This window comes from Antechinus flavipes, chromosome 5 (assembly GCF_016432865.1).
Source record: "Antechinus flavipes isolate AdamAnt ecotype Samford, QLD, Australia chromosome 5, AdamAnt_v2, whole genome shotgun sequence".
NCBI classification, from domain to species: domain Eukaryota; kingdom Metazoa; phylum Chordata; class Mammalia; order Dasyuromorphia; family Dasyuridae; genus Antechinus; species Antechinus flavipes.
The window spans coordinates 12,252,486-12,278,158 of NC_067402.1; the positions used below are offsets into that span (position 1 = coordinate 12,252,486).

The 25,673-nt window shown below is 42.1% G+C and overlaps 1 protein-coding gene across 1 annotated transcript in view; it reads left to right on the forward strand.

Annotated features, from left to right (window-relative positions):
* Positions 1-446: 446 nt before the first annotated feature.
* The window catches only part of DNAH11 (dynein axonemal heavy chain 11), a 277,853-nt gene continuing 252,626 nt past the window's right edge, over positions 447-25,673 (forward strand). Inside the window, exons 1-5 of the mRNA XM_052001418.1 lie at positions 447-929; positions 4,120-4,263; positions 13,119-13,315; positions 14,180-14,369; positions 22,794-22,893. Of these exons, the coding sequence (XP_051857378.1) occupies positions 642-929; positions 4,120-4,263; positions 13,119-13,315; positions 14,180-14,369; positions 22,794-22,893 (919 nt within the window). The 5' untranslated portion in view covers positions 447-641. The remainder of the gene's footprint in view (positions 930-4,119; positions 4,264-13,118; positions 13,316-14,179; positions 14,370-22,793; positions 22,894-25,673) is intronic.

Consider the following 25,673-nt stretch of genomic DNA (forward strand, 5'->3'; position numbering starts at 1 on the left):
CCGAGAGGCCAGTCCGAGCCTGGGCCCTGGGGGGAAGGGGAGGAACTTGACAGAAGCTAGTCCCACCGCCTCACGGTTGGGGGAGGAGGCTGGCAGCCAGAGTCGGCCCCCTCCCCTCAGCCCCCGGCCCCCTCCCCTCAGCCCCGGCTTCCTCCTCTCTCCTTTCCTGCCATCTCTGCCCTCCTCTCCTGGCAGCTGCGGCCAATCCTGAGGCTCTGTCCGCGCTGCCTCCTGGGGGAGGGCGGGCTTTGCCCCTCCCTCCGCCCGGTCCCCAGGGAAACGGGACGCGGTCCCTGCAGCCGCTGGCCTGCTGCCCTGCGTTCGGGCTGGAGCCGCTACCGTTCCTTCTTCCTCTCCTCCTCCTCCTCCTCCTCCTCCTCCTCTCTTGCCCCCACTCCGTGGGAGGGGAGGAGCAGCAGCTCCTGGGCCGCGAGGTCCAGAGCGGCCAGAAGTGCTAGGCAAGTGGTCTGGCGGGAGCGAGGAGCCGGAGCCCCCCAGCCCTGAACGCCGCCGCCTCTGGGCTAGTGCCCCAGCCCCAGCCGGCTCAGCGCAGCCCGTCGGGCTGTCAGCGCCCTCGGGCAGAGCAGGGAGCGAAGGCCCGCCTGGCCGTCCCTGCGCTGGGCACATCCCCACGGCTGGAGATGATGGAATTGGAGCAGGCGCTGGAGGGGGAGGAGAAGAAAGAGGAGGAGGAGGAGGACGAGGAGGAGGCAGCGGCCAGGCTTCTTCTTCGCTTCTCCCGAGACCCCCGCGTGCGCTTCCTGGGACGCCGCCTCGGGCAGATCCTTCGGGTCCCGGAGGAGAAATGGAGGCAGCACCTGGAGAGCGAGGAGAATCGGCAAACTCTAAAGGAGTTCTGGGGGCTCCGGGGCCCCGCCGTCCTGCTGTTCTGCTGCTCCCCCGCTGGACGCCTCACCTCTGGCTCCCAGGTAGGGGCGCGGCCGGCGAGTTGGTGCTGCTCTGCTGGGGTCTGCAGGGCCTGGAACCCAGGAGCAGGCGCGGAGGTGGGAGAGGCCCCAGGTGCAGGGGCCGTCCTGCCCTCTCCCTCCATCCGAGCGAGGGGAGGGGGGCGCAAAGCTGCGGGGGAGGGGAGTGCTGGCCTTGCCCTCAGGTGTAAGCCCTGGAGCGCTTTACCAAGTTCCCGTGGAGCTCGGGGCGCTGCACTTTGCTGATGGGCGGCCAATGGGAGGGAGGACCGAGGGCTGCGGATGTTTGCCTTTCTTGGTTGGGGGTTCCTCCCTGGCGTCCCGGTATGGGCTGGAAGGGAGCTCAGAGCTCGTCTCTCTCCAACTCTCCCAGACAAGAAACGGGGAACTCGGACACGGTAAGGAACTTGCTCGAGCAAGGTCACACATCGCATCCGGGAGGATTTGAACCCAGGTCCTCTGACGTTAGAGCCGGTGTTCTTCCTCCTTGGGTTAGCGTTATTTTAAAATCAATATTATGATATTATTTCACGGCTCCGAGCAGAGCTTTCCCAAGTCAAGATTTCAAATTAACCCAGAGGAGTAATCGAAGTTGCCTTGGATGTCTGAGGTCTGTTTTGCTCCCTCCCGCCTCCTCTCGGCTCTGCCTTTAGGAAGTCTTCCCAGAATCCCTTGGTGGGCCTTGACTTATCCGTGTGTGTGTGTGTGTGTGTGTGTGTGTGTGTGTGTGTGTGTGTGTGTGTGTATTGGGCCTTGAGCTTGACCTCCCCCTTATTGGGGGAGGTCTGAACCCCTCTTTCCCCAGGTGGGAACTGAGCCTCCAGCCCATGCCTCCCAGACTCTGCCCCACCTACTTCCTGAGCGTGTAACTTCCTCTAGCCAGCCATTGATCACAAGAAACCCCGGTAGGGTGATGAGAATGTTGTTTTTAAGGATTAAAATACTAGTCAGCCCCAGAAAGCCAGGCCGGGTTTCCGGCTAAATGAGCCGCCCTCCTAGCCACGGACCGGCACGCCGCCTCAGCTTGGCCCCGTTGCCATGGAGATTACAATAGACTCGGAGATAGGATGCCGGGGAGGAAAAGCATCATTTGACTCGGCGACTGGTCCGACCGGATCCCCTTTCAGTTGTGCAGCTGGGGAGGGGAAGCGGAGTAGGAGCCGAGTATTCCATGTGGGATTCTCTGGTCTTCTAGAATGCTACATGCCGGCTCCCTCCCCCGCCGCTGGGACTTACTAATAAGTTAGTGGGCAAAGGAGGATGTTTAATTAGGAGCCCACTCCCTCTTGCTCCTCCTCAGAGTGGACCGGGCTGTTCACACGCTTATTTGGCTACAGGCCGGCTCACGTCTGAATTCCTCCTCATCCAATTGAAAGCAGCCTCTGCCCGGGTCTCCTAAGACCCGCGGCATTTTCGAAGGGCTTCTGGACTTCTTCTGAGCATCGGCCTCTGGCTTTCTGGCCACCCTCTCTCCCACTCCTCCTCATCTCCTCTCCAGGCTCGTAGTTCAGCCCTGTCCCCTGTGTGCGGGGAGACTCCAGGGCTCTGCTCAGTCCTCCTTTCCCTCAGAAATTCAGCCGAGTTTTCAAATTCTAATGTCCAAAATAAATTATTAGATTCCCTCCCCGCCCCCCACACACATACTTAGAAATGCTCCCTAGGTAGAGATTGTTGGTATTTCCATGAAAGGCACCACTGCCTTCTGGGTACTCAAGCTGCACTCCTCCCCCTCACCATTTGTGTCTAATCAGGTGCATCTCCTGTACCTGGCACCCTCTCAGCACTCCCACAGTCACTGTCCTGGCCCAGACTCTGCTAATCTCTTGTACCCATTGGAGGCGTCGCCTTGGGCCTCTCCCCTGTCTAGCTGTCAAGTCAATGATTTCGAAAGTTTGAGCCTGAATATGACTCTGGTGCTCAGGAAGCTTCAATGACCTCCTCTTACTTCTGGGGTAAAATAGAAGCTTCTCTGTGATTTGCAAAGCACTTCCCAAGTGAGTTCCAGTCTGTCTCTGGCCTGACTTCACAGTACAGACTCTGTCTCTGCCTCTGTCACAGTTTCCCCCACCCTCCCTCCCTTCTTTCCTCTGTCTTTCTCTCCCTGTCTCTGTTTCTTTCTGTCTCAATCTCCCCTTTTCTTTCCCCCTCCCCCTTCTGCTCCTCTCTCCATCTTCCCTTCCCTCTGTGTGTGTGTGGGGGGGGGGGGAGGGGGCCTCTCTGCCACTCTAGATGGTCTGGTCCAACTTGCCGAGACCTTTCCTTTCTTCCCTCTCTGCCTTTTCCAATCCCTAGCTCCATTTAGGGCTCAGTTCAAATGCTACCTCCTTAGGGAGATGACATGGAACAAAGTCAGAGGACTTGGGTCTCTCTCCTTGGACACTTGCTATACATCTGTGATGTTGACCAAGCCTCTCCCCTCCCAAACAAGACAGTTTTATATAGTTTCCATTTCTTGGGCATGGAATTGTTTCCTTGTGAAGCACAGGGCCAGTCCAAAATGTGTAGGTTTAATTTAACAGTCAATAAATATTTGAAAAGTGCAGGACAATAAAGTGGGCTCTTCTGCCTTGTAAAGCAGAACAGCAGAGCTGCCATTTTGGTGCCCTGGGGAACCTGCTTCCCTTCATCATGCAAAGCCCGATATCAAACACAATCTCCAGCACATGCACACTGCATTAATGTTTGCTCCTCAGAACAATCCTGGGAGATAAGGATGATCATTAATCCCATTTTACAGATAGGAAAACCAGGAGACAGGCATTAAGTCACTTGCCCAGGGAAGAAGAGCTAGTAAGCATCTGAGGCTGGATTTGAATTCAGTTCTTATTGACTCTAGGTGTGGTACCTATCATTTCCACAGAGACAAAAACAGCCCCAGCCCTTATAGAGCTTGTCCTCCACTGGATTCAAATAATGAAATATTTGTAGTTGGCTGATTATTGCAAAAAAAAAAAATTGCCCAGAGCAACTTGTGAAAAGTCTTTCAGGTTTGCAAGTGCATGTTTTAGCAAGAAGACTGGCTTTTAAGGCTCCCATCCCCTACTGATTTTTTTTTCTTAACATGGAAACTGACCTGCAGGTTATAGGGATTTTCCTACTTCAAGGATTCTCCATGATCCTAGTCCCAAATCCTGTGTCCCTAACACAGAAATTAGATCATGACCCTCGAAACTAACTGACTGTCCCGTTTTAGGTGACACAAGATGCGAAACACAAGCTTGTTTATGTGGCGAAGATGATGGAGGCAAGCGTCGGAGCGGATAATTACCAGAACTGCTTGGTATTTGGACAGCTCCCCACCGCAGCTCTTGAGCATGTGAAGGCTTTCATGGACCAGGTACTCCCCGGAACTTCCTTAAGATCATTGCCTTTCAGAAGTTGTTAACGCCTCACAGGTTCTGACTTATTTTAAAAACAAAAATCAAACGGCCCAAACTCGGAAAAGAAAACAGGGGAGAAGTCGGCATTTGCTTGAGCCTGGCGAATGACTAGTTAGAGTGACTGGGCTGTTTTCCATAGTACATAATGGCTTTGTCTGTGATCTAATTACTCACTGGACCCTAATGCATGATAGATGCAGGCTCATAAAATGTTGAATGGTGCTGAACAAAGTCTTGGCAACCTCTGGTCTGCCTCTTATTTTACAAGTCTAGTGCGTGGCAGTGACATTACGATGTTGGATAAGGTATCTGTATGTGCCTCAGATGCAGATTTTGAATTTTACATTTATGAGGATCAATGTGCCCTTTGATACAGGGTAGGTTATTCTTCTGGAGGTCAGTCAGATGTCTCCCTGTGAGGAAATGTTACTCTTGTATATGTTGTGATATTAGGGGTAGAGATATAACTGATAATTTTTAATGTCTCCGATGGGGGCTCATCTGGTATAAGGCTGGTGGTGGTGATAAAGAAGTGTATTCATGGATGGAGCTTCTGGAGATGAAAAAGTCCATCCTAGGGCTAAGTTCTTGCCCGGGTTTTAATTCTAGTTGGTGGAGGTGAGGAAGAAAGTCCCAGGAATACTTGTGCCCAAATCCCTGCTCTTTCAAACAGTACTGGCTGACTCTTAGGGCTCAAAATGTTGCCCACCCAAACTCTTCATTCTACAGGTGAGAAAATGGGGCCCTGGGACGCTTTAGTGATTTGACCAAGATCGTCGTTAAGCAGAAGCAGAGCTGGAACTAATAGCCGGGGCTCCCTATTCCCCACGCCTGTTTCCCTTATGTCACCTTGGTTTTCCTCTGTGTACCCCTGACGAATGTGCCTCAATGACCCCTAGTGAAGTGACCCTGGGGCAGAGAGTGGTAGGGGCCAAGCTTATAATGGCGGAGTAAAATAATGTTGGATTTGGAGGCCCAGACTTGTTATATGTGGCCTTGGTCAAGGCTCATCTCCTCCATAGGTATCAGTTTACTCAATTGTAAAATTAAGGAGTTCTGGCTTCTGAGCTATGATATAGACTCTTAACATCCCTTCAGACTGTAAAGTCTCTGAAAAGACTATTTGGAAGTGAGAGGGGAGGAGGAATTACTTCTCTTCCTTCACTCCTTTTTCCTTTCTCTGTTTTCCCCTCCCCCCTTATCCTCTCCCATTTTCTCCTCATTTTCCTGTTTTCTTTCTCTAGTACAGACTTTGTTAGAACAGGAATTCCAAAAGCAGAATTCAAAGCAGGCACAATTGCAAAGGAGAAAAGTAGGTCTTTGGAAATATCTTTTTAATATTCTCCCATCTAAAATCTTAGAAGCCTTGAAACACAGAATTTTGAGGAATATTCAGGCCTTGATCAGGAATTCTTTTAGTCATATGAAAAAAAGAAAGAAGAAAAACAATTTTGTTTTTCTTTTATGTCACTTTTTGTATGTTCAACTTAAAAAATAATAGCTAAAATGTTCAGTTCCAAATATCATAGAAGAGAAAAAAGGGGATTGCATACCTCTGATATGTACAGCTGGCTTTTCTTCTAAGTATGTCGCAAGTTCGCACTGGAAATTTCAAAGCTGTCTGCTTGTCTGTTTTTCCTTCTGACCTTTCTCTTCTATACTTTTAAAAAAATGCTTCACTGATCCTTTTTTTTTAAAGTCATCTTATTCCCTCTTGCCTTCTCACTCCCAACCCCACAGAAGGAGGAAAAAGTAAAAAAAAAAAACAAAACTTTTGTAACAAATAAGTATTGCCAAATAAAACTAATTTTTACATTGTCTCCAAAAGTGTCTATCTCCTACACTCTGGGCTTCTCATTTCTAGCCAAAAAATTTGTCCTCTGGAAATTGGGTTGATCATTTCATTGATAAGAATCCTTGAGTCCTTGGCAGTTATTATTCCTTAGAATGTTGCTATTGTATTAATTATTCTGGTTTTGCTCATTCTACTCTGTATAAGTTCAGAGGGGACTTTCAGTTCTCAGAATCTTCTAGTCCTTTGCAGTTGTTTTTCCTTAGAATGTTGCTATTGTATTGATTATTCTGGTTTTGCTCATTCTACTCTGTATAAGTTCAGAGGGGACTTTCATGTTTCTCAAAATCCTCCAGTGCTTTGCAGTTGTTTTTCCTTAGAGTGTTGTTGTTGTATTAACTATTCTGGTTTTGCTCATTCTACTCTGTATCAGGTCAGAGGGGGCTTTCAGGTTTCTCAGAATCCTCCAGTCCTTTGCAGTTGTTTTTCCTTAGAGTGTTGCTGTTGTATTAATTATTCTGGTTTTGCTCATTCTACTATGTATAAATTCAGAGGGGACTTTCAGTTCTCAGGTTTCTTAGAATCCTCGAATCCATTGCAGTTGTTACTCCTTAGAGTGTTGCTGTTGTATTAATTATTCTGCTTTTGCTCATTCCACTCTGTATCAGTTCAGAGGGAATTTTCATGTTTCTCAGAATCCTCCAGTCCTTTGCAGTTGTTACTCCTTAGAGTGTTGCTATTGTATTAATTATTCTGCTTTTGCTCATTCCACTCTGTATCAGTTCAGAGGGAGTTTTCAGGTTTCTCAGAATCCTTGAATCCTTTGCAGTTGTTATTTCTTAGAGTGTTGATATTCTATTAATTGTTCTAGTTTTACTCATTCTACTCTGTGTCAATCAAGAGGGGGCTTTCAGGTTTCTCTGAAACTATCCATTTCATTTTTCTTTTCAATAATATTCCATTGTATTCATGAATTGTAATTTATTTAGTCATTCTCCAATAGATGGGTCCAAAGATGGGTTTCTAGTTCTTTGCTATTATGAATAGAACTACAAATATTTTTGTCTGTATGTGCATTTTCTCTTTATTTGATCTCTAATCTTTGAGATCAGAGTATATGCAATTTAGTTGAGTTTGGAAGTCATAATTTCAAATCGTTTTCCAGAAAGGAAACAATTTCACCAACAGTGAATTAAGGTCATTGTTTTTCCAGTCCCATCAAATTTCACCAACAGTGAATTAAGGTAATTGTTTTCCCAGTCCCGCCAAAATTTTTCTTGCTTTGTTATCTTTGCCAATCTGATAGCTACAAGATAAAACCCCCAATTTGCATGTTTCTAATTAATAGATATGGAACTTTTTTTTGGATATTTGTAGGTAGATTGTAATATTTGACCTTTTGTCCATTGTCCAATGGACAATTGACCATTGTAACAATGACCTTAATTCACTGTTGGTGAAATTGTTTCCTTTCTGGAAAACGACTTGAAATTATGACTTCCAAACTCAACTAAATTGCATATACTCTGATCTCAAAGATTAGAGATCAAATAAGGAGAAAATGCACATACAGACAAAAATATTTGTAGTTCTATTCATAATAGCAAAGAACTGGAACATTTGAAAGCTATATGTTTGTATACTTTAGCCATTTATCTTTTGGCTAATGACTCGTTTTCTTATAAATTCGAACCTTTTCCTTATGTATCTTGTTAAGGGTTTGCTTTTATTTGATGCTTGTTATAGCCATAGCAGCATCTCAGAATTTGAGGTTGAGATGACATTTGGGTCACTGTGTCAAGCTAGTCATGCGGCAAGAAGGCAGCATGACACATGGACTGCTCCGGGGCTGCACTGATGTCTCTGATCGAGCAGACTCCCCAGACTCTCCCCTTTCCCCCGCCTCAGCCGATTGGTCAGAATGGTCTGATAGATTTTCAAGAGAGCGCAAACAGACATTGCAGAGGTTGAAAAGAATCGACATGTAGCAAGGTTATGTTTACTTGGCTCTATTAACGGGCAAATCTAGGCTTGTGTGAAGCTCCCTGTCCACAAGAGCCGGCTGACTCCGTGGAACATGGGCTTCCTGGGAAGAAAAACACGTGAGCTTGTGCTCCAGCAACGGACAAAGCTGATGGCGCAGAAAGAATCCTGCCCATCCTGGAAGATCCAGATCCATGACTTTCGGCTCCCTCCTGGCTCTGGGATTCTGAGGTGGTGGGTGGGAAAGTGCCTTCCAGAGAGACGCTACCAAGTGCCCCTTTGGGCATCTGCCTTGTTTGTGAGTGGCACTTTGGGCACAAACGGTTCATGTCTTGCCTGCTGCAGAGAAGGGAGAGTGAGTTTCTCAAGGACAGAACCTGCGCCCGATTGGTGTTTCTTTGTGTATAGCTCCTGATGCAGGCCTAAACCTCGTCTGAGGGGCCGCTCACTGGGGATCCTGGAGATGCTGTGGAGGCTTTAATGTGTTCTTTCTAATGCTAGTGACTATGCTGGGAGCAGTGTTCCACATTACATGGTGAACTCTAGTGGGTGCTGAACATAATTAGTAATTTTGCTACTAATGACTAAGTTGAGAGAACTTGTTAAGGTCACAAAAATAGCCCCCGGGACCAATTTTTAGAAGATAAGTTGGGATGGGGGGAGATGGGAGGGGCCTGGGCACAAGTTCTGTCTGTGGGAGGAGCAACTCACAGAAGTAGGCTCTAGAAGGAAGAAATCGTGGATAAAGGGATGGCAGTTTCTGTCTTTGCCTCCTCAACTTCCAGAATAGTGCCTGGCCCTTGGTAGGCCCCCAGTAAAGAACTGTTGATTGACAATTTGGGAGGCTGGGTTGCAGAAGAGCTCCCTCTAGCCATGGACACCAGGGAAGGAAGCTTACTTCCTGATAGCTTCTTCTGTTAACTAATTATTCTTGCCATCTAACTGTTAGAAAGGCAGTGAAACTTGGGGGTTAGAGCTAATCTTGGCATCAGAAAGGCCTTGAGGAGGGCTCTGATCCTGGTTGTGTGACCCTGGGCAGTACCAGTACCCCTGTGCTCCAGCCAACACTCTAGGGCCTGCAGCTCAGTTCTGCATCCATAAAGGGCATTTCTCAAGGAGAACTCCCCATGCACATGAAATCACTGCTCTGGGCAAAATAAAAAACAGCCTAGATGCTAAACTCAGTTGTAGCTGTGGGTAAATCATGCAAGTGCCCACTAGCTTTTGGTTCTCTGGGACAATGGCCCGGTTTCCTGCCTCTATTCCATGCAGTGTGTTGGAGCCACTGGAAATAGGCAAAGACTATGAATCAGGGCTTGATTCTGGGTATGTCTGGTTTTTTTTACTAGGCTTAAGAAAGTAAAAAAAAAACTGAAATTCTAGAAATGGACCGAAGAAGACAGAGGAGTCCTGAATTGTTGGAACAAAGGCTGTTTTGTGTGTCTGAGACCAGGAAAATAGAAGAAATTGAGGGTACAGGCTCTTAGAGCTTGAATCATGAAGGAGCTCTGGGTCATTTTAGGCTCATAGATATACCCAGAAGGCATCTCAGAGATCATCCCCTTGTTTGATAGTTGAGGAAGACAAGAGCCAAGGAAGGGGAAAGAAATGTCCAACATTCAAGGGTCCCTTCATTTTTTCAATTGAAGAAACTGAGGATCAAGAAAGGTTAATGAGAATGAGAAGGGACTAATGCTTAAGAAAATGGGGAGTAAGCACTGCCAAGATGGTGGATCCCATCCTGTTACTTCAAGCACAGCTTTGGTCCTGGGATGCTGACACTTCCTCCAAAATGTTTCAAATGACGAAATAATATCCCAGTTATACATGTGTGGTGTATGTGGCAGAGGAAGAGAGTTTGGGGTGTTTGTGATGTTAAGGACCAGGCCTAGGGGAAGGAGCAGGTCAATTCTCTGAGAGCCTCCACAGCTGTGGATCATAGCATCTGAAGGAGTTGCAAGGGCAGCCTTTGCTGACACAGGTGTTGCTTGTGGACTGGGAATGAAATAAATTGGAGGCAGAGGGAAGAGGAGGGAGGTCAGATAACTCAGCTGCCTCTCAGTCAGAGAGGTCAGAGAACAGCACCTGCCTCTGTCTTCTTGTATCATCATCATCATCCTCTCACATGAAGAGATCCATTCCACAGGTGTGAGTTAGATGTCTAGGGCCACTGGTAGGTGGCTCCTATATCACAATATGTGGGAGAGTGGTATGGTTGGCATGTGTACACGTGGTAGGGGTGTGTGTGTGTGTGTATTCTAACAAAAACAACAATTGATTTCTTCAATTCTAGTCTCCTTTTTTCATCTCTTGTCTACATCCTCATCCAATTTTGCTGTTAGACAGATAGTTTTAATTTCTTCATCTGAGAACTGTTCGTTCACATCCTTTGACCATTTATCAATTGGCAAATGACTTGTATTCTCATAAATTTGACTCAATTCTCTATATATTTGAGAAATAAGACCTTTAGCAGAGACATTTGCTTTCTGCTTTCCTTCTAATTCTGGCTTCATTGATCTTGTTTGGGCAAAATCTTAGCCAGTTTCAGATAGTTTTTGTTATTGCCATTTTGTATATAGTTTGAGATCTAATACTTTTAGACTACTTTCATTTGTATTTTTTCCATTGGTTCCCTTGATATTCTTGATGTTTTGTTCTTCGAGATGAATTTTTTTTTTTGTTTTTCTAGCTTCATAAAATATTTTTGGTAGTTTGATAAGTATGACACTGAAGGAATAAATTAAGTCAGGCAGAATTGTCATTTGTATTATATTAGTTCTGCCTTTCCATGAGCAATTGATAATTTTTTTCAATTGTTTAGATCTGACTTTATTTGTGTAAAAAAGTGTTTTATAATTGTGTTTATATAGTTTGAGTTTATCTTGGCAGATAGACTCAAAAGTATTTTATATTGGGTACTTTTATTTTTAGTGGGATTTCTCATTTTCTTGCTGTGGGCTTTGTTGATAATATATACAAATGCCTAATGATTTATGTGGTTTTATTTTATATCCTTCAACTTTCCTAAAATTGCTAATTTTTCGAATCATTTTAGAGGATTCTATAAGTTAAAAAAATTGTCATTATGTAGAATGATAGTGTTTCCTCATTACATATTCTAATTTCTTCTATTTTTTTTCTTATTGCTATATCTAACATTTTAATGCGATATTCAATAATAGTGATGATAATGGACATCCTTGCTTCATTCCTGATCTTATTGGGAAGGCTTCTGGTTTGTCCCTATTACATATAATGCTTGCTGATAGTTTTAGGTAAATACTGCTTATAATTTTAAGAAAATCTCTTTTTATTTCTATGCTCACTAGTGTTAACCGGAATGGATACTGTACTTTTTCAAAAGCTTTTTCTGTATCTATTGAGATAATCATTTTGTTATTGATTTGATTAATTACACTGGTAGTTTTCCTGATACTGAACGAGTCCTGTTTTCCTAATATAAATCCCACCAGGTTAGTGTATGATCATTGTGAAATACTGCTCTGATAGCCTTACTTGTAATATTTAATTGCCTCAATATTCATTAGGAAAAATGATCTATAGTTTTTCTTTTTCTGTTTTAGCTCTTCCTGGTTTAGGCATCAGCACCATATTTGTGTCATAAAAAGCATTTGTAGAATTCCTTCTTCACCTATTTTATCCAAATAGTTTATATGGCATTTTTGAACTGTTTTTCTTCAAATGGTCTCATATAATTTGCTTTTCAATGTCTTTTCTTAGGGAGTGATAATTTGGTTAATTCTTCTTCTAAGATGAAGTTATTTAAGTATTCTATTTCCTCTTCTATTAATCAGTTATTTAAGTATTCTGTTTCCTCTTCTATTTCATTTATTTTGCTTAGACTCTAATTTGCTGGCACATAATTGGGCAAATATTTACTAATGGTTGCTTTAATTTTGTTTTCATTGATAATGAATTCACACTTTTCATTTTTGATACTGAATTTTTAGTTTTCTTATTTCTTTTTTTAAAGCAAATTAACCAATGGCTATATTATTGTGTTTTTTTTCCCTACAAAACAAGCCCCCAATGTGTTTATTAGCTCATTAGGTTGATTTTCAGGTTTTCCAATTTGGTGCTCAATCAAAGATTTTTAATATGTTCTTTTTTTTAGTTTAATTATATGCTGAATTCATTGATCTTTTTCCCCCTATTTTATTGATGTAGACATTATTTCCTCTAGATTCCCAGTTCTTCTGATTTACAATTCCTGTTCTTAATTCTTGGTCTCACCTCATTGACTCAGCAATATGTGTTGACTCCACAGCTATTTAAAGACATGAAAAAGACATTTTCCAAAAAAGCTCCCTCATTAGGGCAGAGATTCAAAGGATGGGAATCTTGATCATGATAACCACCCTACTCATACACCTGAGTCACTAATGTAGACCCACAGGACTGTCGAGTAGTAGAATCACAGTGAGCTTACTTACATGTGACTGATAAACTACCTGTCTTGGGGTCCTTAGATACTTAGATTCTTTTTACCCCTAACCCAAGTCAGTAAATAAATACCTACTATGTACAAGGCAATAAGAATATGAATATGAAATAATAATAATGGGGGAATAAGAATAAGAATGTGGGAATAAGAATATGAAAAAAGGAAGACAGTCCCTCCTCTTAAGAAGCTTATAATCTAATGGGGAAATTGATGTCGAATTGATGGAGAAATCCAAAGGAGGGCTGCTGGCCAATGGAAGCTGGCCAGCCTGGGCCCCCTCCTTCAGGGGGTTGTGTGTGGGGGTAATTTGCTCTTCATTTAGAGGGATCTCAGGAGCAGAGGGCACTGATGCTGTACAAACAGCAAGACTGAGCTTGCAGGATGATGAGGATGTGCTGATGGCACCACAGGAAGTGAAGAGATGGTGGTCTGGATGTTCTCCTTTAATGGACGTTTTCCTATGGGATTATCTGGTTGCTGCTTTGCCCCTGGTGTCGGGCACACAGTGTGTGCTTACTCGGCCCCAGCTGAGTTGGACTCCATGACATTTCTAACCTTGTTTCCTCTAGGTTGCCATTCCCATCCTCTTGAACAAGAGGAACCATATGCTGTGGCCCTGTGTTGTTTCCCAAGACCTGGGAACTCACGTGGAAAGCATGAAAAACAAAATGCACATTCTGAAGGGCGTGATGTCGGGAAGAACTCTGCTTCCAATTCCCACCATTGCAGGGAACATTGAAGGAGAGCAGAATTGCTCAGAGACCAAGTACGTATCCCTGGGCACTCCAGATCGTGGCCCCATTGTATCCAGATGCATTGTATCCCAGTCCGAGTATCCAAAACCCACATAAATTAGACGTTAGGAGGTCCTGGGTTATGGCTATTGCATGTGACTCTTTTTTTTTTCCCAAAGTAGCCTTTTGAAGGTAGACGGTGCTTGTTGTAACAGTTCCCAAAAAAGAGGTCAGGGTTTTGTAGTAGGAGAATGTGCTGTATTAGGAGGAGCAGAGTTCCAATCCTGCCTCTGTCTCTTCCTAGCTGTATGACTTTAAATAAGTTATTTAGCCTCACTGAGCAGTGTGATGCAGTATCTGTATGTATAAACACAGAACACATAGGTAGGTATCTACAGATTATGTGTATATGTAAATAGACACAGCATAATGTAGATATGGGCAAAGTGCTATACAGAACACATATTGGGCTTGGAAACAGGAAGACCTGAGTTCCAATCCTGCCTCTGTAAGTCCCTGGGCAAACTGTCCACCCTCTTAGTGCCTCAGGTACCCTCTAACTCTGTATGCACTGTTTGCAAATTTGCATTGGATTTGCTTCTTTTTTCTCCCATAAGTGCTGAAGACCAGCTCAGTCTTTAGGAGAACAATGCTTTTTTGCCATCAAAAAATTTGCAAAGGATCTGTGGAGATTTTTTTTCTGAAATTGAGAAAGTAATATGAACAAAACTCCATGAGAGGCCATCCTCAGTTACAAAGCTTCCAGGGCTTTGGTAAAAACATTTTCTATTTGAGGAACGTCACACAAAAGAGAAGGGAATGGAGGCTGGATTTCTATTTCTGTCTCTGTCTAGAGTGGTGGATCTGTATAATCTTTATCACTTTGGTGTTTGTAGACAAGACTCCTATGAAAGGGCCATCCTCCACGCCATTGAATCTGTGGTTATTATCTGGTCACATCAAATCCAAAAAGCCCTCCAGAAGAATTCGGGGCAGCCTTTGTTGAAGGGCATTCATTCGGATCCTCAGACTGAGCTAGACTTCTGGAAAACAAGGCTGGATAACCTTCTGTGCATCTACGATCAAGTAAGCAAAATCCAGTGAATCTTTTGCCTTTGTCTGTCAAGCTTGGCATGAATCTGACTCTCTAAACCAATGGCCTCCCCTGGTGGGGTGGTGGCTGGGAATCTTGTTTGATTTTGTGATTCCCATCTCCATTGTCCCTTTTCTGAGCACTAACATACTCTGGTTCCCTGGCAGTAGAGCTATGATCCGCTAGTTGCTTTTTCCTCAACAGTGAAGATCTAAGTTCTCATTCTGTGCCATTTTTGTCTGTCATCTTCAAGTGGCTCTATGACCTTACTGTTGTGGCTATTCCCACCAATATACTGACTACAATCCCATTTATACAGGCAAATTCTGAATGTCACTTGTCTCTTTATCCTTCCACAAATTCACACAAGTCTCCATCTTGGTTTTTCTTGTGATACCACAAACATACCCAAGGAGTTCCTCCACCCTCATCCTTACTCCTTGGTTACTTCTACTTTCTATATCCATCCCATAGCTTCCATAGAAGAGCTGTCCAGGGTTCTGGAGAACATCTTCCTACAATTTTTAACACCTCATGGATAATGATTTAGCACTCGGGTTGTTCATCTGTTATTCCAATCACTAGCACAGTAGACAGTTAATATCTGTGTTAATCCCTCATTTTCTCCATGACTAGCTCACCCCCTTTTCTAGTGATATTTTCCTTTGATGATGCTCTTTATTCTGCTTCTTGTATGCAAAATGTACTTGAAAAATGTGGATTAAAAGTAATTTTGTTTTGCTAACTTTTGCTGACAATGATCTGATTCTCCTTAAAAGAGTTTTAGCTCCTCTAGGGAAATCACAAGCTCAGAAATTGGGGTTTGCTGTTCCAGGCAACTCTCTAGTGAAGTTTAAAAATGTGAAGAGCAAGTTAATCTGATCACTTTATTGAATTTGGGAAGCAACCACAATAACTTCTGTTTATATAGCACTGTAACCATTCCTTCATCAATATAGTCTAGCTTGGTGGGGAGAGTTTCTTGTCAAAAGATTTAACTTTGGTGTTTCTATTGCATGATCTCAATCAAATCACTGACCCCTGCTAGTCTGTAAATAGAAACCTTAATTCTTGTTTTGCACATATAGTCAGAGACTTCCCCCAGCAGAAAGTCAGCTACTAGAAGGCAGGGACTAGTTCATTTTTTCCCCTTTGTATTCTAGCACCTACTACATTGGCTCACACACAGTAGGGATCCCCAACACTTAGTGTGATGTTTGGTACGTGGTAGGTACTTAATAAATATTTGTTGAATTGTTTACAATGAATGAGACGAGAGTTTTAAAATGAAAAAAAAAATCCACTTATTTCATGGGGTTCCAATATGCTTATCTACATAACATGATGAGCTTTTAAAAACTTTATTCCAGACCATAATAGTCCAACTGTAAGCTTCTTCTGGGACCTGAAGCTCACTCTGGATTCTCAAAAGTTTAACCAGTGAAACATCCAGTCAAGTGAGTTACTATCATACCCAGTTCAGGTGCCATTTTCCACATAATACCTCTCCTGATTCCTCTGACTTTCCCTCCAAATTGTCTTGTGCTTATTCTGTATACCCAGGCATCTTCTCCAGCTACCTACAGCTCCATAGGGCCTTACTTCCTCCATCTGCGTTCCTTTCTTGACAACCTATTCACAAACAAGGCTTTCCTGCCACAGACACAGCTGTCCTGGAACAACTCTACCAAAGTATGATTAACATAATTCCATCCCATCATACCCACCCCATTCCAGTCATTTTAAATCTTATAAAACAGATAAAACTCCAAACTGTTTCACAGAACTGTGTGACCTCTTTCTGTTTCTGGAATGATAATGGTTGAGCGGCAGAAGAAGAGACAGATGGTGTTAAGATTCCACAGTTGTTAGTCTATAAATATTAATCTAACAGTTGGTACTCTTAATGTGATATGTTTGTCCAATGGCCAGTTAGTCGTACTACTAGAGGAACTAAGTCATTCCCACGTGGAGATTTCCTCTGGAGAGGAAATCCTAGGCAAATGGCAGATAGTGTGGAAGGAAAGTTCTCAGCTTGAATTAAGAGGCATAAAAATGGAGCGAATAAACTTGGCTTCCTTATGCACCTACAGGCAACAAGGAACAAGAGAATTTCATGGGAAATTCTGTCCTTCACCTTGCAATTCTCGATATATTAAGAGGCTACAATGGCACCAGAAAAATAATAAATGCAGCTGAAGGATTGAAATCTGTTGTAGAGGTTGGGAAGGAAATATTCTCTGAAGTAGATAAGTTCCCGAGAATAAATTAGGGTGTTGATACTTGGTGATTTCAGTAAGAAAATGGGCACAGGGGAGGACAATGAAAATCTTGTTGACAATTAGAGTTTGAGATCAAGAAATTATCTAAAACAAATGTCAGCAACTTGTAGCTTCCTTAGAACTCTCATGCTGGTGTGTCTGGAAATCTTCCTTCAGGAAGAGACTCTGAAGGCACATGATATATTAAATACAGGACAACTAAGATTGACTCTATCTTAATGGGCAGGGAAATAACTGTTTATCAACTACACTTATCTCAGAAGCAGCTGACCACATGCCCTCAAGTCCTGGACAGGTCAAAGAAAAGGAGTAAACAATCAATTTTAAGGTAGAATGAAGAATACTGATCAGACAACAATCCCAGCAGGTCATCTCTGGCTTGTTGTTGTAACTAGCTGCTTTCTATTTCTGAAAATAGAAGCTGGACTAAATGCAGAAGCTCTTCTTAGAAAAATTTAATTGGTATAATTAAACTACCTCAGTTTCCTCATGTATAAAATGAGCTATAGGAAAAAAAAGAGAAAATCACTTCAGTATCTTTCCCAAGAAAATCCCAAAGGACATCATAAAGAATCAAACATACCTGAAATGAACAACAAAAACTTGATCCCAAACAAAACCCAGGTGTGGTTTGGATTTGCTCAGACAGCTTAGAACTCGCCTCAGCCGATATAAACTAGTTTATCCACTCTGCAGAATAAGATATCTCGGGGCAGCATAGCAGTGAACACAAAATTGTATTTCAAAATGTAATGGAGGTGCAAAAGGAATGCTGGGAAATGAGACGGTGGGAGTAGTTAATTTCTAAGGGCCCTTTAAATTATAGATTTAAGTTTTTATCTCATTAAACAATAAGAAGCAGTTGAGGGGAAAGTGAGTCTGCTGAGAGATTTGCCTGGGTTCTAGATAAGCACTACCATCCTCTGAGCATTTGATAAAAATGGAAGAATATCCATAGTGTATGAAATGAAACCATTTTAGACATTTCTAAAAGTCCATCCGTTTTCATGAGCAATGATAACAGAACCAGCACATTCAGACTACTCCCTTAGTACTTCATGTGGAAAAATGCAAATAGTATCGAAGGGTCAGTCAATCAGATGTATTCCTTTTTAGTACTTAATAGTATTTTGTATTTTTTCATTATATGTAAAGATAATTTTTAATATTCATTTTTGTAAAATTTTTGAATTCTAAATTTTTCTTCCTCCCTCAACCATCTCTCCCCTTTTACAGCTCTTCACACTTTTTAATCCCTTTTCCCTTCTACTTTTGTTCTCCCTTCTATTAGCCTCCCCTCTTTCCTTTCCCCTTTTACTTCCCTGTAGAGTGAGAAAAGTTTCTCTATCAAACTAAATATGTCTGATACTCTCTCTTTGAGCCAAATCCAATGAGATTAAGGTTCATGCAATGCTCATTTCCCCCCATCTTATTTCTTTTAACTGTAATAGGCCTTCTTTGCCTCTTCATGTGATATAATCTACCCCATTTTACCTTCCCTTTCCTTTTTTTCCAGTACAGTCCCTTTCCATCTCTAGTTTCTTTTTTATATCATCACAATGAAGTCAAATTATACCTACATCTCTAAATATATACCTAAGAAAGATACATTTATCAAGAGTTAAATGTATCTTCCCATATAGGGGTGTAAATATTTCAACATTTAAAAAAATAGTTTTTTTCTTTCCTTTTTACTTTTTATGCTTAAGTTCTGTATTTGAAGAGCAAATTTTTTGTTCAGCTCTAGTCTTTTCTTAAAAAATAAATGAAAATCTCCTATTTCATTGAATTTTCTCTCTTTTCCTCTGAAAGATAATGCTTAATTTTTCTCAATAATCAGAGCTAGAAAAAATAATAAAGTTCATCTGGAAGAACAAAAGGTGAAGAATTTCAAGGGAATTAATGAAAAAAATGCAAATGAAGGTAACTTAGCTATGCCAGACCTAAAACTATATTATAAAGTAATAGTCATCAAAACCATTTGGTACTGGCTAGGAAATAAGAGTAGTCAATCAGCAGATTAAGTTTGGTTCACAAGACACAATAGTCAATGAGTATAGTAATCTAATGTTTGATAAACCCAAAGACTCAGCTTTTGGAAGAAGAACTCACTATTTGTCAAAAATTGATGGAAAAATTGGAAGTTAATATGGCAGAACTAGGCATTGACCCACACCAAACATCCTATACCAAGATAAGGTCAAAATGGGTTTATGATTTAGACATAAAGGGTGATCCTATAAGCAAATTAGAAGAACAAAGGAGACTCTACCTCTCAGATCTGTGGAGAAGGAAGGAATCTGTGGCCAAAAAAGAACTAGAATATGTTATGGCATGCAAAATGGATAATTTTGATTAAGTTAAAAAGTTTTTGTAGAAACAAAAATAGACCAGATTAGAAGGGAAGCTGTGGTGTTCTCTTCTTTAATATAATGGTTCTCTGGGAGCAGGTTTCTCGGGGAGGTTTTCTGGAGACAGCCTTAGTTTCAGTTAAAAGTAATAATCACTCCAAACGCAGCCAGCTGATAAAATGCAAATGTTTATTTTCTCCTTCCTTGGGCCTGGGTAGCTTTCTTAGAGGCCTGTCTCTCTGCTTGGTTCCAAGAGCTCCCTCTGGATATCTCCAAATCTAAAGGTTTGTCCTTCAGCTTCCAGCCAGCACAAAGGTGGAAAATGGAATGAATCTGTCTTGCCTCCGAGAGAGAGCTTCTGGCTCTCAATCTCCCAGAGTGCTCCTTCCGAGTCTTGTCTCCTTGCCTGGGGCTGGGCAGCTTTCTGGAGAGCCTTTCAGACCAGCCTTGGTCTCAGTGGGGGAAGTGCAGGAGCCCAACCACCACAGTGGTGTGAGATGAAGTGAATGAATCTGTCTTGCCTCCAAGAGAGGGCTTCTGGCTCTCCCAGAGTGCTCTGTGTCTGTCGCAGAGCGTTCTCTGGCCCTAAGAGCTTCTTGCTTATATGAGCTCTCTAAAAGTGTGAACACAAGCATTGTTTCTATCATTTACACTTAGTATCTTGTTTCAAGTTCTGGCCCATAACATCTCCTTGTAGGATCAGATCAATCATACTGAACCAGGCTAAATTAGATAATTATTGTCTCTATCAATTCTAATGAGTTAACAGCTTGTAAGGATTCCAACAGGAAGCAATAAACTGGGAAAATTTTTTACATCCAAGGGTTCTGATAAAGGCCTCATTTCTACAATATATAGAGAGAATTGATCCAAATTTATAAGAATGCAAGTCATTCCCCAGTTGATAAATAGTCAAAGGATGTGAACAATTTTCAGAAAAAGAAATTAAAGCCATTTTTAGTCATATGGAAAAAATGCTTTAAATCACTATTGATCAGAGAAATGCAAATTAAGACCACTCTGAGATACCACGACACACATCTCACATTGGCTAAGAAGACAGGAAAAGATGATGATGAATGCTGGAGGGGGTGTGGGAAAACTGGGATACTAATAACATTATTGGAGGAGTTGTGAACTGATGTGAACTGGAGACCAATATAGAACTAGGCCCAAAGGGCTATTAAACTGTACATACCATTCGGTCCAGCAGTGTCTCTACTGGGCCTGTATCCCAAAGAAATCAGAGTGGCGAGGAACTGGAAACTGAGTGGCTGCCCATCAGTTAGAGAATGGCTGAATAAGTTACAGTATATGAATATTGTAGAATATTGTTCTATGAGAAATGGTCAACAGGAGGATTTCAGAGAGGCCGCGAGACTTACATGAAGTGATACTGAGTGGAGTAGAACCAAGCGAACATCCTACACAATAATAAGATTATGTGATAACTGTGATGGATTTGGCTCCTTTCAACAATGAGGTGATTCAGGCCAGTTCCAATAGACTAGTGATGAAGAGAGCCATCATCTGCACCCAGAGAGGGGACTGTGGGGGCAGAATGTGGATTACAACAGTGTATTTTCACTTTTTGTTATTTGCTTGCATTTTTTCTTATTTTTTTTCTTTTAGATCTAATTTTTCTTGTGCAGTACGATAATTGTGGAAATATCTATAGAAGAATTAATTGTACATGTTTAACATATATTGAATTACTTGCTATCTTGGGGAGGAGGTGTGGAGAAAGGGAGGGAAAAATTTGGAACACAAAGTTTTGCAAGGGTGAATGTTGAAAATTATTTTATGCCTATGTTTTGAAAATAAAAAGCTCTAATTTAAAAAAATTGTTTAAAATGGGAGAAAATGGAAATACTGGCAAAAAACAGCCAATTTCTCAGGAGAGAATAAAAATTAGTAAGAGTGAAAATGATAGTGGGGGGGCACATGTGTGTGTCAACCCTTTAGAAGAAGCTAAGTGATGGAATGAAATATATAGATAAAGAGGCTTGCCGTGGAAAGGGAAAGGACAACTGCTTCATATGAGACAGGTGAAGGAAGAGCTAGTGAAATAAGATACCTGAGTGATATGAGGTGAGGTGAGAAGAGACCTAAGTTAATGACCTCAATTTTTCAGCAGACTCTGAGGCAAGGTTCTCAATAGAAAGAGAGAGGATACCCTGGGAGACTGGAAGAAAAGTTTTAGGGCAACTTCTTTGGTGAATGGGATGGTTCATCAGTTAGGGAATCACAAAATGATTTCTTTGCTGCAGTGAGGGTCCACTTGAGATTGTTACAGATTTGTAGTGGATCCAGTGATCATGGTTTGGGATTTCTTCAGCTTCCTTCAGCGCTATGTGAAAATGGGGGTGATCCAAGGTTGGGGTTTGACAGAATGTGACCAGTGACAGAGCAAGCATTTGAATGTAGAGTTGAAATGATTAACCATGAGGTCAAGATAGTGAAGGGAGAGCAGTATAGCCATCGCAGAGGTGATGACCTGAGAGAGAACTGGTGGTAGTAGAAAGGTAGTAGAAAGAAATGTAGACATTGCATTAACTGGCAATGTCTACAGAGTACGGCTGACTTCTCACTATGACTAGGGAGTTGGAGGGGGTTAAGTTGGGTGAAAATGCAATTAATACCAGAAAAGAAGTGACCAAGGATGCAGGATCATCATCAGTAGGGAGCCAGGTCTCGGGAAGAGGCAGTTAATGGAAGGAGTAAAGAAAGAGAAGATTCCAGGTGAAAGAAATTTTGTCAGTTATGGAAGAGGTTTGTGTTTGGGAAGTTATACAATGTTTCCAGTGGTCCCCATATCATTCTCTGCCTCAATGAACCCACTTTTTTGACACCAGAATTCTTGATTTCATTTAGTTTCCTGAAACATTGAAATCTTAGGAAAAAAAAACCAAAGTTGTAGTTCTTATAAAGGGCAATAAAAAATGCACATGTGATGACTAAGCTGCTACAAAACTGGTGACTAAAAACATTTTTATCATTGATAATCAAGAACATATATGACTAGAAAAGATTGGATAAATCAGTAGTGTATGATAATAAGAGTTAAGGATCATGGGCAGCTTAAATGTTGTGCTAATATCCTTTTAATATTTTAATTACAATTTCATCAATAAAAATCAATCATTGTATCCCTCTGTTCTTTCTCCTTCCCTTTCCACACCCAACTCGCAAAAGAAAAAAAAGAAGCCCATTGTAACACACATGCCCAGTCCGACAAAGGCGATTCCCACAGTTGCCATGAGCAGGAGTGTAGTCTCACGCTGCATGTTGAGTCCTTCACTTTTCTGTCCAGAGATGGGGAACTTACTGTGCTTAGATTTCAGAAAAAGGAAGAAACACCCTCCTGCTTTTGGGGGCTGGTAAGACCCATTGTAGAAAATTCATAGAGAAGAATTCAATAGGATGCAAGGCAGAGATGCAGCATGAGCCTGACCTGGAGGAAGGGAGAGAACTCACTAGTGAGGGCCACAGATACAATGAAGCTTCCTTTGTTTTCTTGTTATTTAACTTCCTCTCTGGGGAGGAGATGCAAGCAGTGCATAAATGTAGAAAATGTGCTCATTTTGCTTTCTTTGCTTTTCTGTCCCTGCTGCCTGTTGGACATTGGGTCAAAAGCTTTAGACATCATGTAAATTGTGTGAAGGAAAATCCAATTGAATAAATTATTCCTTCCCAGGAATCATATTTGCAACTCCCCCTAATCCACTTTTAATTATAAAATGCATTGTCTTTTTCTTCCTTCTTTCCTTTAAACTACTTCTAGCTTCAAGCTCCCATTGTCCAGAAAATGGTCCAGATCCTGAAAACCAAGCAGAGCAGTTATTTTCCTACTTTTGAGGACACTTTGATTGTTGTTGAAGCTGGTAAGAACAATTTGAATATCAGTAAGCTATGACCTTTGTGGTGTGTGTGTGTGTGTGTGTGTGTGTGTGTGTGTGTGTGTGTGTGTGTGTTCGTTCCTGAATAATCAATTGATCTTCTTTAATAGATGGCTTGAATTCATCACTGTGCACCAGATCTGTATCCAAATATTGAAATGCATGATTAAATACATTATTACTTGGCTTGAGTTCCACCAATTTAATTTATTTCTGTAAAGTTTACATTGATACTTTTTCCTTTCATAAAAGTCAGGATAAAATATAGTGATAATTAGAGATAACTGATGTAAAACAGAATGTCGGCCACGATGTGCATGTACTCAGTCTGTGGCTGTAGATTTATTGCTACAGTAGTCCCGTTACTGTAAAGAAATTACTCACTCTAAGGAGTTGGTGTTTTGCACATATATCAATGACATCTTAGTAAAACATAATGATAGATGGTTAAAAAAACTTCCATCTAATGCTTAGATTTAAGTCTTCTGATGATAAATACAACTCCTGATGGTGCCAGATTGGAGTTCTAATTGGAGTTTATTTTAGTGGAATCCAGCAGAGATCATATTCTCTTCTAGTTCTAGGAATTTAGGATTCTATAAGGGTGGCTTTAATATCCACCTGAACAGTCTCGGTTTGCTGTGACGGGAGCCCTCGGTGTATCGTTCCGGATCATCTTTCTTGTCTGTCCTTATCACAGAACCTTACTATCATTCATTTGGCACTTTTAGGTTTGGAGAGTAATTTACAAACTTTACTTCTTATTCTCCTCACAACAGCAAGCAGGTATTGTTATCCTTGTTTTACAGAAGAGGAAACTGAGGTAGACACACTAAGAGTCTAGGGTCAGTGTCTGGGGCAGGAATTGAACTCATGTCTTCCTGACTCCTTGTCCAGTGCTCTGGGCCACTTAATATGTTTGGGATATAAGCATTTTAAAGCATAGTTTTAAACATACTTGGAAGATATAAGAACTCCATTCCTTTAAGTAGTCGTGGTCAGTCCAGCATAATCTTCTTTCCCCTTGAAGTTTAAATGTTTAAATTTTAATTATCATTTTATCAATAAAAATCAATAATTTTATCCATTTGTTCTCTCTCCCTCCCCTCCACACCCAACTCACAAAAGTGTTGCAAAAAAGCAAACACATTTATGCAAATGTGTTTTGATTAAGCCCGTGGTTTATATTTATTTGCTACTGTATGTGTTTGTTGTCTTTGAAAAGAACACAAGCTTCCTGAAGGCAGGAGCTATTTTGGTTTTGTCTTTATGGGGCCTGGTACTAGAGTGAGGGGTACAGAGCTTTTTATGAGGGTACCAACAATACTTGGGTCTCCTGAGAGGTAAAAAAATGTATCTACTGAAGCAAGAACAATAAGAGAAAATAGAATCTACCAGATGCCCCCACTGCCGCTCTGGAGGCAGGCATCCCCTGGGACAGCCTTCCTGGAGGTGCTCTTCCAGTGTGCCAGATTCTGTCTCCTCCAGTTGGCCTTTTTTGCCTAGTCCTTCCTTGAGGCGCTGGGAAGGTATCTTTGGGGAAATCCTCCTTCAGTTCCTGTGAATGTGATGGAGGTGACCCTGGGTTCTTGGAGGCTGTACCAAGCTAGCTCAAACTCTGGAAAGCCCTTTAAAGCAGCACTTCTGGGGCCTCTTGGACACCCTGGTCTCAGCACTGTTTACTTCTGGCCCTATAATCCAGGTCAAGAGTTCTAAGATGATGAGATTTTTCCTCCTTCTCTTCCCCAAGCTTCCCTGTCCATGGTACTCTGGGCTTCTAGAGGGCTCGGGAGAATTTCTGATCCAAGGGACAGTGGGCTCTCATCACTTCCCTGTACACATGCTGGCTTTTCTTTTTCAACAGAGCTCCAGTCCTCGTGCCTGCAGACTTTCGTGAAGCAGAAAGACTGCTTTTCTTTGTTGCTTCTCTTTGCATTTCTTGTGAGATTATCATTTGATCAAGTGCTCTTCTTTTTGCTGGTCTATAGAGGAGGAGAGCCAAGCTCCCGGGCAAACTTTAGGGCTTCCATCTTACCCCAAGTCAAGCACTGTGGTCCTGGTTGACATTCAGTATCATAGTAACTTGAATCCAGTAGGTGCTTAATCCATAATTGTTGAACTGAATCACACCTGCCTTCTCACCTGCGGAGCAATAGCAGTGGCCCCAATTCGAACCTCTGTTCTTAGTTCCTTTAAAATATAATCTTATGTAGTGATTTATTATACCTCAGCCTGATAAATATGGTCACTGATTTTGCCATGATTTCAAAATAAGTCTCAGTCTTTTACCATCTGGGTTCTTATAACGCTTTTCCTCTCTTCTCAGGTAAAACATCTTTTTTTTTGGGGGGGGGTCCAGATTTGTGATCTGATTAGATTGGGAAGTCCCAATAAAGAAACTGCCTCCACCAGTTTATGCTGACTAAAACTTACCATCTTAGAGTGTGGGTTGAGGCTCAGATATAGAAATATCCAGGATCACGTTATGCCCTGGGCAGCATTTGCACCCAGGACTTCCCGGCCAGGCGGCCAGCACTCTAGCCACTGCACCACACTGCCGCACGTGGAGCCCCATAAAAATGGCAGGTGGTTCTGCAGGGGCTCCAAGAACATGCTGTCTCCTGTACTTTTATTTCCCGGTGCAAGAATTTGATCAGGGCCACGTTTGTGGCAGTGTAGGTGAGACAGCAGGGTCCAGTTCAGTTCAACACTTATGTATTAAGCCCCTACTGTGCTGGGAATACCAAGAGACTCATCTTTTTCCT